The sequence below is a fragment of the Henckelia pumila genome, chromosome 3 (assembly GCF_033568475.1).
Source record: "Henckelia pumila isolate YLH828 chromosome 3, ASM3356847v2, whole genome shotgun sequence".
NCBI lineage: Eukaryota > Viridiplantae > Streptophyta > Magnoliopsida > Lamiales > Gesneriaceae > Henckelia > Henckelia pumila.
Genome location: NC_133122.1, coordinates 47,278,688 through 47,291,474, shown reverse-complemented (window position 1 = coordinate 47,291,474; position 12,787 = coordinate 47,278,688). Strand labels below are relative to the sequence as shown.

General features: G+C 35.9%; 1 protein-coding gene across 4 annotated transcripts; it reads left to right on the top strand.

The window, feature by feature from the left end:
* Positions 1–5,032: 5,032 nt before the first annotated feature.
* On the top strand, positions 5,033–12,241 carry LOC140890157 (beta-amylase 7-like). 4 transcript variants are annotated; one of them, XR_012152176.1, is made up of 13 exons: positions 5,033–5,310; positions 5,858–5,948; positions 6,054–6,490; positions 6,905–7,189; positions 7,485–7,562; positions 7,718–7,921; positions 8,781–8,975; positions 9,498–9,662; positions 10,033–10,293; positions 10,657–10,875; positions 10,985–11,204; positions 11,792–11,935; positions 12,024–12,241. XR_012152176.1 is itself a non-coding variant. In XM_073297915.1 (12 exons), the coding sequence occupies exons 2-12, from the start codon at positions 5,924–5,926 to the stop codon at positions 11,818–11,820; spliced, it is 2,118 nt and encodes a 705-aa protein (XP_073154016.1). In that variant the 5' UTR covers positions 5,033–5,310; positions 5,858–5,923; the 3' UTR covers positions 11,821–12,022. The 4 variants fall into 4 exon arrangements, 3 of the variants coding, with proteins under 3 accessions (XP_073154016.1, XP_073154017.1, XP_073154018.1); XM_073297915.1 differs by lacking the exon at positions 12,024–12,241 and having other exon boundaries at positions 11,792–12,022; XM_073297916.1 differs by lacking the exon at positions 12,024–12,241 and having other exon boundaries at positions 5,844–5,948; positions 11,792–12,022.
* The last annotated feature ends 546 nt before the right edge of the window (positions 12,242–12,787 follow it).

Here is a 12,787-nt window from a genome sequence, read left to right as displayed (position 1 = left end):
GCGTACCCCATGATCACGGACCGAAGTCCCTTCACGCATGCGACACGTCATTAACTTTTTTTACAGTAGCGAACATTTCAGATCTCGATTGAGCCCCAAAAAGTTCCTTGAGTTGTGCGTGAATGTCAGCAGCATTCACGGTATCCTCAAATCGCCTCTGGAGTTCATCAGACATCGAAGCTTGCATATAGCATTTGGCCTTGATATCATGGTCCCACTATTTATCAAGTTTGGCGAACTCTTCCGGACTTATATCAGCTGGTGCTTCCTTCGGAGGAGATTTTTCTAACACGTAGAACATCTTCTCCGAGGTCAAGACAATCTTCAACTTACGAAACCATTCCGTATAGTTTGCGCCAGTCAGTTTGTTTTGTTCGAGAATAGAGAATAGTGGATTGCGCGAATTCATCTTAATGAAATACTGAAAAGAAACAGACAATAATCAGTGATTGTTTAATTAATTTACTAAGATATAAAATAAGGCAAAATTTATTTTATGAATCTCACTCCCACTATTTTAACGATTTCACTACCCTCTAGTGAAAACGAAAAACATTTTCTTTAGTGGGAACATGGAGTCCAATTGACAAACTATAGTCCTGAATAATATCAGCCAACCATAATTTTCAAATGGTAGAGCCCAATTGCTTCCAAAGCAACCTCCATGTTTTTACCTCATGTCCAATAAGGGCCCAATAATATGACGCCGTTTATTGTGACACGTCAAGATGACCCATCAATATTAAGTTGTGATGGACGGTCGCCATGTGGATCCCCAATAATATGAGCCAATCTCATGGGAGTTCCATCCAACTTACAACATGTATCGATCCAATGTACAGCTTTCCGACGAACGGGCCCCCCCAATAATATGAGCCGGATCGTATCCGCGGGTAGCATCTCATACATTGATCGTTGATGGAAGGTAGGAACATTTAAACAATATTTAAATGCCCTTTTATTTATCTTGATATCAATTTTAAATCATATTTAAAATGAGGGATTTTAATTTCGAAAATTTGTCTCATCATTTAAAATTTGTATGCTTGCGGGATTCATACAATTTAGTCTAAACATGCATACAATAATAATATCATATATTATTTTAGGATGATCGATTCCATTACTAATCGACCCGTGGTTGCCAATCACGAGTCTAAGTCCAATCCTAGGTAATATGCAAGTATGCAATGCAATCCTATTACATTGAGCTTCCAATTTATATTTCTTCGGTCTTTATTGTCTGCTGGGCCCACCTTTGTCTTCAAATCTTCATCTCCCACTAAGTCTAAAATTTACAATAAATTTCGATGACAAGCAGAGGATACATATTTAAGGGGTGGGAACGGGCCATAAACCAGACCCACTTTTATTACATATGACAATTCATATTGGACCATAAACCAGGCCCATTAATAAATCCAACAACAATAATTAAACCAAATGTAAACAACTTAACATACACCTATAATATTGGTCATTGCAATCGATCATCCTTATCCAATAATATTTAATTCAAAAATTAATTTATTGGATATCATTCAATGACAATAAATATAAATAGATAAAATCATATTTCATATATAAATCTTATTTTATATATAAAATCATATTTTATCTAGTTTATCCATAAAATCATATTTTACATATAAAATCCAATTTTATACATAAAATCATGTTTTATTATCAATTGTACCAAAATTATTAATTTAAAGATTTAATTTATTGGATTAAATTTATAAATTTCCAAAATTCAAAATTTATCCAAAAATTAATTTTCTTAAAAATTTTGGGCTCAAACAATTTTGACTCATTTCCTCGTGGACCAACTGAAACAATTTTTAATCGGGCCAAAAACTGGGCCCGATAACAATTAACGGGCCGAAATTCAAAATTTCAAAAAAAAATATAAAATTTTAATTTTTCTGGGCTGCCCGGGACGATCCCGGGCAGTCCCCGACATTCGGGCCGGGGGCCCAGCCCCGTCGCTGGGCCGCTGGGCAGCGGCCGCCCACTGCCCTTTCGGGCAGCGGGCAGTCCCCCCGGAAAATTAAAAAAAAAAAAATTCGTTTTATTTTTCTGAAAAATCGAGGCTTGTACAATTGAACAATATTTTAATCGTAAAATCCGAGAACAACCTGGCTCTGATACCACTGTTGAAACACGGTCGTTCTCCGGATCGAAAAAAAATTGATACCCGTTGCAGCGGAAGTTTTAAAATTTTATATGGAACGATTCCATATGGGTATCAAATTCCTACGATTAAAATTGATAGCATAAAATTTAAACAATGTAAATTTTACCTTAAAATCTCGAAGCGAGATTATGGACACCAACAGATTAATCTGCTCTTGTTGTATATCCCAGGAACTGATGAACGAACGTTTCTTCAATCAGGTCCACGAACAGAAGTTTAATCCCTCTGATAGACTGCACTAGAAAGTCTAGCAGAAGTTTCTACGAAGAGATAGAACAGATATGATCTGTTAAATCAGACTGCAAATTCGAAATTTGCAGACTGAAATTCTCGAACACAGTAGGGGAGGGGGGCGGCCGAATTCTCTAAAGAGAGAGCTCTAGGGTTTCGAATTTTATGCCTTGTGTTGTGTAATTTCTGCACTGCAATAACTTATTTATAATGTGGGCTGCTAACAGCTTAGGGCCCATTAGTCATAAGTTCAAGCCTGACAAGCAAAGCCCGCATGTTCAGAAATTAATATAAAATTTATCGTGACTCAGATTGATAAACCAATTTCACCAATGTGTACAGAAACCATTTCTGCATCTTTTAAAGTCAAGATAAATTTTCTTAATCCAAATTCAGTGATTTTCAAAAATGTCCATCACTATGTCATTTTAGGAAATTTTACTCCCTCTATTCTTAAATAAGAAGTCCTACTTCTTGATCCACTAAATTTAACTCTTTAAATTTAATTATCTCAACGGGGATTAAAAATCCATTACTTGTGTGATCCTCAATGGTTCAGGGAAACAGCCAGCCGTGGGCTCACACTCCTTGTGACTCGGAACAACAATTTCTGACTTACCCAACGAATCATGGTAAGAGCGCCTAGCAACATCGCCCCATGATTCCCTAGGTATCACTGATAGTGCCTGCAAGAACCAATAGATTTTGGTTAGCGTACAGTACGGTCCCTTCATCCATATATCCCGATCGAATCAACAACCATTGGTACATCGAGAGTCGTTCGAGATTCGATAACTATGCAATGCATCTTGAAGATCAAATAGTGACATCGCATGTACTACTAGGAAACCAAGTAACCTAAAACACATCATGTACTCTGGCCAGAGATTCGTCACACTAATATCTCCTCAGATTGCATAGGATATCCACACTCGCAAGTGTGCGGTGAATCCTTGACAACAAAGCATCGACTCCTATATGTGTCATAACTGTACTCAATCCCGACACCTGATGACCCTAATAGAGTCGGTAAACGAGTCAAAGCACAGTACTAGCATATAGAGTCTCAATGATGTTTCAAGTAATAAGGACTAATGGTGTACAACCAAAACCGCGGACTATATCCACTCGATAAGTGATAACCACTTGGAAAGTCCGAATAGGGTAGTTCGATCATTCATTATATGAATATCCATTTGCATGCTTCGAACATCTCTATGTTCCATACCAATGAAACGTGGTACTCGGCATCGCAAATGCTAGTCTCAATCTCGAGCGATCCTTATCCTTATTTGTGGACGGCTCAATTGACTAGGAACTGTTTAGAATATACAGTGAACATAAGATGTGTTTCATGACAGTGATCTCTCTATATTCACTATCTCATCTTACTTTAGTATATTCAAGGTCTTTATCAAAATAGCAACAGTATATCATTATATAATAATAAGATAAAGTGAACGCCATTTAAAGAACATATATTATATTAAACAAAGATTGTTTTACAAAAAGAGACTCTCAAAGCCCTTAGCCACAAGTTGGCTAGCGGGGCATCAACTCTTTCAATATATGAGTCATTAATTAATATTTGCTACACTTGAAAAATTTTAAGGTCACTTTGATTTTTTTTTCCCGATACGGATTTGTTTCTAAAAACTAAAATAAATTTTAAAATTTCGATAATTATTTATTTATTTATGTGTGCAAGGGAGATTAGACTTGTAAATTTTAAAATGAAATTTAATTTTTGGGAGTCTATGTTTAGAAAAATAAACATTTTTCGTGATCGTTTTAACTTCTATCGTATATCATCTCTACACGAGGTGGCATGAAAAGAATCGAGAATATAAATAAAAAAATAACAAACAAATAAACAAAACAAAACAATTACAGAAAACATAACAATGTCAAAATTTATATATATTTTGTTTATTTCTTTGTTATTTTTTTATTAATTCATTCATAATCATAGATACCATGGTAACAACCAACAATCTAGCCTCTAGGCAATGCTAAGTGCTAACTATGTACATGGTATATGTTAGCGATTTTTTACATTTAACATCAGTTCCTTTAAATATGTAATAATTTCATTTTTGATATACACATGTAAATTCCAACTTCATCTAGATATTTTGTTTTCATACAAAACAAAACCACAATATATAATTTTTTTTTTAAAAAAAAGTTTGAAACGAGGGATCACAGTCTCAATCCATGACACATTTTACTTTTCAATGAGACAGGTTGCAAATCTCTACTTATTCTTATAAATATTTAATTTTTTTTGATAACTTGTTAAATTTTTTTTAGTAAGTTTCTTATGAGAGTATCTCACATTATTATATCCATAAAATGAGTGAATTGATCCATATTTATAATTTAAAAGTTATATTTTTGACATTTTTTCAAAAAAAAAAGTTATATTTTTTACATAAAAAATATATAATTATTCATTAATCAAGTAAAATAAAATATCAATCTCGTAAAATTGATCAATAAAATCATATAACATGAGTTTTTACTTTTTTTAATTAATTATTTATTTGAAAACCCAGTATTCCAACAAGTAAGCCACACAATTGGAATGGTCCCACACAATTCTCGTGAGTGGGTCCATCTAAGGCACGTGCAATTCGTGTGAGCCGCACGTCTGAGGATAAGGCACCTAACGCGTGCCAAGTCCTTTCACACGCTTCCCTCGTGCCAAACCCTCCACCACCACCACGCCCTTTTCTCCTCCGCCGCGTCGCCGCCGTGGAACCTGCTCATCTCTTCAAGCACTCCTTTTTGCATTCGAATTTCACAATTATCACACTTTTACTATCTTCTAGTTGGCTTGTGAGAGCATCCCGGCGAGCTCGCCGCTTTCTTAACTTGCGGTAAGTTTGCTCCCCTGGATCTTGGTTTGTTTCCTCCGGAGAGGGGTCGTTTAGATCTGAATCGTTAGAATGTGAAACGACATCAGAATGTGTTCTTAAAGTGTAATTGAGGTGTTTATTGCACACAAAAGCTGAATTTTCTTTGTTGCCTAATGTGTAGTATGAGGTTGATTTGTTACAAAGAAAAACAGCAGGACTATGGAGTAGCTTGCTGATTTTATTTATATGGAATTAAAATGCTATCAAGTGTCTTGTTTTGCTAGATTTATAAAAGCACAGAAGCGTGTTGTTATTAGAGTAAAAAAAATTCAATTTGCTAGATTTATAAAAGCACAGAAGCGTGTTCTTATTAGAGTAAAACAAATTCAAGACATCACATTAGTCTAATGGCAATGTGGAAATGCACAGAAGTTTGATATTTCGCTTTCCTTCAGTTCACATTTCAGTGTAATAGTTCAATATATGACGGAGCTTTTGTTTATTTATCTCAAGCCATGTATTCTTTCTTATGACAAACTTGGTGTTTACTTCAGATATCTTGTTTCAGATAATTCTGAGCCAGGCAGCGGTATTATATGATCACAAACATACGCGTTCGTTTTCCAGGGATATTATGCCATTAACACATGGCAAATATGGTACAAGCTATGGAACCTACTTTTGGACGAACAACTCCTTTGTGATCCCTGTCGCCTAAAATAGAAGATAACCCAGTGACAAGAAAATTTAAAAAAATATTGCAGCGGAGATGCAGAGATTTGCAGCTAGCGAAGAAGATGACGATGAAATGGGAATGGATGTGAAAGAGGAAGATGAAGATGACGACGACGACGATGATGAAGAGAAGAACATGGGTACACCCACAGTGGTCGGTGTTGATGTGGGCATTGTATCTACGAGTGGTAACAAAAGGTTCATGCAGCATCATCTATATCAAGATCAACCAACTCCTCAGGGAGGAGGGTCTCGGAGATGTAGGCCACAGGAAGAGAAAGAGAGAACAAAGCTTCGAGAGCGACAACGTAGAGCAATCACAGCAAAAATTTTGGCTGGGCTTCGAAGACATGGGAACTACAATCTAAGAGTTAGAGCTGACATTAATGATGTCATAGCTGCTTTAGCACGAGAAGCTGGTTGGGTCGTTCTTCCTGATGGAACCACCTTCCCTTCCAGGTCACAGGTATCTACTAATCTGGTTGAGCATAAGCTTTTCATATGTCCCTTGGTGAATTTTAAATTGTAAACATCTATATTACTCTGCCACTTGTAGATGAGCATGTTGTAATATCACTTGCATACATTTGTCTATGATTTGTTTTATGTACGCAATTAAACAATTGTAGTTGGACGATTGGGTTCATTCTCTTTTCCCTTATCAAATGTGGTATTACAATGACAAGGTCATGGAATATGTTAGTGCATTACTGTTTTATCCTGATCAGAGTATTATAATGTCGTGGCTCCACATTACCATCCTTCCACGCCAAGGTGAGCATGTGTAACATGGTACATGAATTTTACTTTGACTGCAGCAGACACATGCGCATTCATTCCTATCTCTCAATCACACAATCATTTGTTTCAACATCACCAGGTGGCAAGACCTACCGCTGCGCCAAGCGCCACAGTGACTTCATCTTCGACACATATGCCTGTGCAACATACTTCACCTCCTTCTTTGAGAGGCATGCCCCCTGACCATCAAAACACATCCAATCATAATGCATCTCACATGAAAGGAGTTTTTTGCCCCACTTCAACTCCTTACGATGTATCCCCAGTTGACGGATCCCAAACTTCAGCCATGATTGGAGATGGAGGAGAGATGCAGAATGATCCTCTCCTTGGAGGTCCCATCAATACAGTTGACAACAGGCAGGTCAGATTTTTGGCGTCCTGAGATCAAAATTGTTTCCTGCCTTCTTGTTTTCTTCTTAAGCTCTGAAACTTGTCTCACTCATGATCACATTGAATTTCAGAAGTAATCCTCGAAAGATAAATTAAGTTGTTCAATTTTGAAATCAAATGGTGTTTGATACATTCATTATTTTAACATATAAAACCGGATGCCTTATTTTCCTTTGTGCGTGTTTTTTAATTTTTTTTTGGATTTTGTCACTCACCCAGATCTCTCTGTGATACTTCTGTAATGATTTTCCGTGATAATTGTCTAGGTTGTCGACATACCCACAAAATTACAGGAGCATGATTTTGCTGGTACTCCCCATGTTCCAGTTTATGTCATGCTGCCAGTGAGTTTTCCGAGTCTGCTAAAGATATACTTTTCCTGTATTTTGGTGACCTGTATTTTTCAAGTTCTTGTTCTGCCTGCTTACCTTTGATGTAAATTTGTCTTCGATTCTTTGTATATCTGTAGTTTGTAATTCTTTTCAATTAATTGTGTCAGCTGGGTGTCATCAATATGAAGTGCGAGCTTGTTGATCCGGATGGTCTGGTGAAGCAACTTAAACTCTTGAAATCGATAAATGTGGATGGTGTTATGGTGGATTGTTGGTGGGGTGTAGTCGAAGCTCATGCACCCCAAGAATATAACTGGAATGGCTACAAGAGGTTGTTTCAAATTGTACAAGAGCTGAAAATGAAGTTACAAGTTAGTTTTTCTATTCCTGACTGCTTCACATTTAGCCCTTAGAAGGTTTTGTGGCATTCTTACCTTTGTGCGTGCCTATCTGATGGTAATGTCAGTCTTCATAGAATGTGCAATTAGTTTGGCCGATTTTATCTATGATGGATGACATAATTCTATCGTTCTTCACTTTTCAGGGTCTATTTGAAAGAATATCCTTCACGCTTTTATTAAGGATATAGATCATGTGATTTCACGGATAATGCACGAACTCTTATATTTACTCGATGGTCCCATCTACTTGATTCTGTATAGGTCATGTGATACCAGCATAACTGCATCGATTAGCTGATTCTGTGAATCAGAAAATAACTGGCTTTTTAGAAAATTTTCCCGTGAATCAGAAAATGATGAATTTTATGTGCAACTTTTCCAGGAAAGATGATGAATTTTTTTGAATAAAAGTAATGGACCATTTTTGCAATTTGGATTGCTACAGAACTGTTGAAACAACCTGAGGTGATGATCAGCAATACACGCTCTCATGATCTCATCCATAGAACATTTTAGTTAACTGAGGTGTACATGCTATCATCATGATGGCGTATTACATGATCTTTCAGAAGAGGGGAACTGAAGTTTGAACTTGTTTTACATCGAGGTTAATAATTTTATGGCTAAAACAGTGCTCCCAAAATATCTACATTGTCAATAATGTGATGGCTTCTGTAAGAATGTTGGCTGTTATTTTGCAATGAAACATGGCTGCTTGATGAATTGAGTGTGCGTTATAGTACCACTTTGATCAATTTCCTGTGGCTCATATTTTTATTTTGAACTTCTACGAAAATATTATGATTTATTTTTCTAAAATCGAAAACAGGTTCTGATGTCTTTTCATGAATGTGGAGGGAATGTTGGGGATGATGTTTGTATCCCATTGCCTAACTGGGTGGCTGAAGTTGGTCGAAGCAATCCAGACATATTTTTCACCGACAGATTGGGAAGGCGAAACACCGAGTGTCTGTCTTGGGGTGTGGATAAGGAAAGAGTATTGAGAGGACGAACGGCTGTAGAGGTAGCTGATTAACATATGTAAATGTTTGTGATCTCTCTATATTTTTTCATTGGAAAGTTTTAGAGCCTGAGAGGTTTGTTTCCTTGCTCTGCTCATGTTCTTGAACTTTACACTTTTAGCAGTGTAGGAGAGCTGAAGTGATTGTTAATGAACTAGTTCAAGATTTATCTTGTTTATGTATTATTATTATTATTATTATTTTTTTTTTTTGCGTTTTTACTGATTTATATCAGGACTCCGAGGTTTTTAATTCTTTGCTTATTAATTTTTGGCGATTTTTGTCATCAAGGGCATAAAAATTTGTGTGTACTAGCTAGCTACTTCAGATGAAAAGATTGATGATTTGCTCCTAAAAAAATATTTGGCTTTCTTCTTTCCCAGTTTGATTAATTTTTTTCATTAACGATGAGATTGCCATGTTCTTTTTGAAAGTTCTCTTATCGATTGTCACCTGATTCACCTCCTCAAGTTTGCCTCAATTTTATTTTGATTTATTTTCTCTAATTTTGAAAATTTATGTAGGTCTACTTTGATTTTATGAGAAGCTTTCGGGTTGAGTTTGATGAGTTTTTTGAGCATGGTATCATGTCTATGATAGTAATCGGACTTGGTCCATGTGGAGAACTGAGATACCCTTCTACTCCAGTGAAGCATGGTTGGAGATATCCTGGTATTGGCGAATTTCAGGTAATGTAAGATATCCCAATTTCATACATAATGCAGCCTTCAGTTCAGGATTTTAGTTCCTCACGGACCACATCTTTCTCTCTCTTCAGTTCAGGATTTTAGTTCCTCACGGACCACATCTCTCTCTCTCTCTCTCTCTCTCTCTCTCTCTCTCTCTCTCTCTCTCTCTCCTCTGACAAGACGCTAGCCCATGTTCGGGCACGGACAATTTTATTCACGACCAAGATTATTGCTTTTCTCTATTTTTCTTTTTGTGTGTGGATGCGGCATGTACTAACCAAAAAATTATTGTTTTATTCTTCCTCTCCTTTCCTTGTAACTTAGCCGATGCAATATCTGGCATTTTCACCCATTTTTTCTTCCTTTTCAGTGCTATGATCAGTATTTGTTGAAAAGCTTGCGGAAAGCAGCTGAACTAAGAGGACACTCTTTTTGGGCACGAGGGCCTGATAATACCGGTTTCTATAATTCACGGCCTCAGGAAACAGGCTTTTTCTGTGATGGTGGAGATTATGATGGCTATTATGGCAGGTTTTTCCTTAGATGGTACTCTCAGGTTTTAGTTGACCATTGTGATCGAGTGCTTTCTCTGGCCAAATTAGCTTTTGAAGGAACCTGCATTGCGACAAAGGTGAGTTGGCCCAAAATTACCCTGTAGTATTATTCAATGTTTCAGCAGTTACTTTTTATACCACACTGACTTTCATTTTACTATTCATCGTATAAAGAAGGTTTTTTTAGATATATTATGTCTCTTCCATTTCTTAGAAAATAGTTGGTATAGTGCTCTCTCTCTCTCTCTCTCTCTGCATTTTTTTTTTTCATTTCCTCACATTGTTTTGTCAATTATTGAACAGTTTCATTGTTTAGTTGCAGCATGTCTTATATGTTATTTGCTAATTCTTTAGTTGTTAATATGCATGTTAAATGACTTAAACTGAAGTTGATCGTGCAAGATAAAATAAACTTTTTTCTGTATTTTTATCGTAAGCAGCTATCAGGTATTCATTGGTGGTACAAGACTGCTAGTCATGCTGCTGAATTAACTGCTGGATTCTATAATTCATGCAATCATGATGGCTATGTTTCTGTGATGGCAATGCTAAAGAGGCATGGGGCCACTCTGTGCTTTGCATCTTCTGAAATTGGCATGTATGATAATCATGTGAATTTCTCCGAAGCTTTGGCCGATCCTGAGGGTTTGGCTTGGCAAGTAAGTGCTTTGCAGTTGATCTCATAATCTGAATCACATCCTGCTCCTTGGTTTTGCATCAACAAATCTTCATTGGATGAAATCTCATATAGTAACATCACCAATTTAGGTGTTGAACGGTGCCTGGGATGGCTGCATACCAGTTGCCAGTGAGAATTCTCTTTCCTGCCATAACAGGGAAGGCTATAACTATTTATTGGATAAGGCAAAGCCCATCAGTGATCCAGATGGGAGGCATTTTTCTTCTTTTACTTATCTGAGGCTCAGTCAAGTTCTTTTCGAGCCACAGAAATTCATTGAATTCGAACGATTTGTCAAGAGGATGCACGGTAATGTTGCTACCACTATTTTTAGTATTCATGCTATTAATTTGTGCATATTTTGACTTGATCAACACTTGTGTATTTTATATCTTGATGAATAGCTTACGTTTTGACTTGGGGTGAGTATATGTTGGATTTGAATCTTTCCCGAGTGGACTCATTGATCTTTAGAGTTTAGAGCCTGCACTTTCCTGATAGTTTAGTCTAAAAAACATTAAGAATCATACATTTGACATTTTGATGTGTTGCCCAAATGTTTTTCTGCATCTTGTCAGTAGTGGAAATGCGTACACACTAAATTATGCAACAGTAGTGGAAATTTATACACTCCAAACTATATTTCAATTAGTGTTAGTATAAAAATATAAAGTAATAATAGAGCATCTTTAGTGACATACAGAAGTATAATTCATACTAAACTGTCATTTAACAAACTTAACAAGAGAAAATAAATATGATTGTAGCTATAATAGCTGGACCAGAACAGCTCGAATCAAGCTATCAAGTTACTGCTGCTATTCACCATTATTCTACTCGCATCTTGCTGCCAAATATGCCTCGTAGTATTGACATTATTTTCATCTCTATTGCAGGAGAAGCCGCCCTCGAATATCAGATATAGCTCGAAATGAAGAAAACACCAGATAGTATTTAATACATTAATTAGGCACACATCTGTAAAGGAAAATGAAACAATCATCATTTGTACTACTGATACTTCATCAGTGTCAATTGAGGTAGGCTAACATATTCACCAGTTATCTATTGAATTGTAACTAATGTTATATTTTATGCATTGGAGTAATGAAAGCTTAAATTGTGCAGATTGGCTTAAAACGAAATATGCCACAATCACTATATTTTATACGTTCTGTTCCGAATCATGTTTCGTCTTTGTGGGTGGCGAAACGATTCTCCATGAAAGGCGAAAAATTGTTTGTAGACATGTATGATTCAACTCTACGAACATTCAGCCATTCATAACACATGTTTCATCTCGTTTTTCATGTATATTCCTTGTTAAATTTGGCATGCGCCTGTGGGTTTGGCCAATATTGGAGAAGTGTGGTACTAAAATTTTGTCGTTGTAATGACATTAGCTTCAAAAATATAATGAAAAAACTTTCTTAACTGAGAAGTAGATATTTTCAAAAAAAAAAAAAAAAAAAAACTGAGAAGTAGATAGTTTCAAAAAAAAAAAAACTACGTTATTTCAAGAAGATAACCCCCCTCACATATAAATCCCTACTGCAAATTCATTTGGATCAATGCTTTGCAATTGGGACCCAAAGAGTGGTGCTCAACTTTTAAACTTTTATAAAGCTGTAAATAAAATTTTAATTTTCTTTTCTTTTGTTTTATTTATCAATCAAGAATCGGAATAAGATTAATTTAAACATCTTATGCAAGATCTTCCTGTAATCTAAAAAAATAGGCATTTCAAAGTATCAAATTGATATGTGATATAAAAAATAGAAGATAAACTAGGGTTCAATGTTGATATTTTATGTGCGCGCGTGTATAGATATATATATATATCTTGAAAAATGAAAATTAGTGGGTTTTTTTATTAAAAAAAAATAAAAAAA

Coding starts and splice junctions, on each gene's coding strand:
- LOC140890157 (XM_073297915.1), top strand. CDS start 5,924: ATGCCATTAACACATGGCAAATATG. Junction 7,190..7,484: donor ATACAGTTGACAACAGGCAG/GTCAGATTTTTG, acceptor ATAATTGTCTAG/GTTGTCGACATACCCACAAA. Junction 9,663..10,032: donor CTGGTATTGGCGAATTTCAG/GTAATGTAAGAT, acceptor CTTCCTTTTCAG/TGCTATGATCAGTATTTGTT.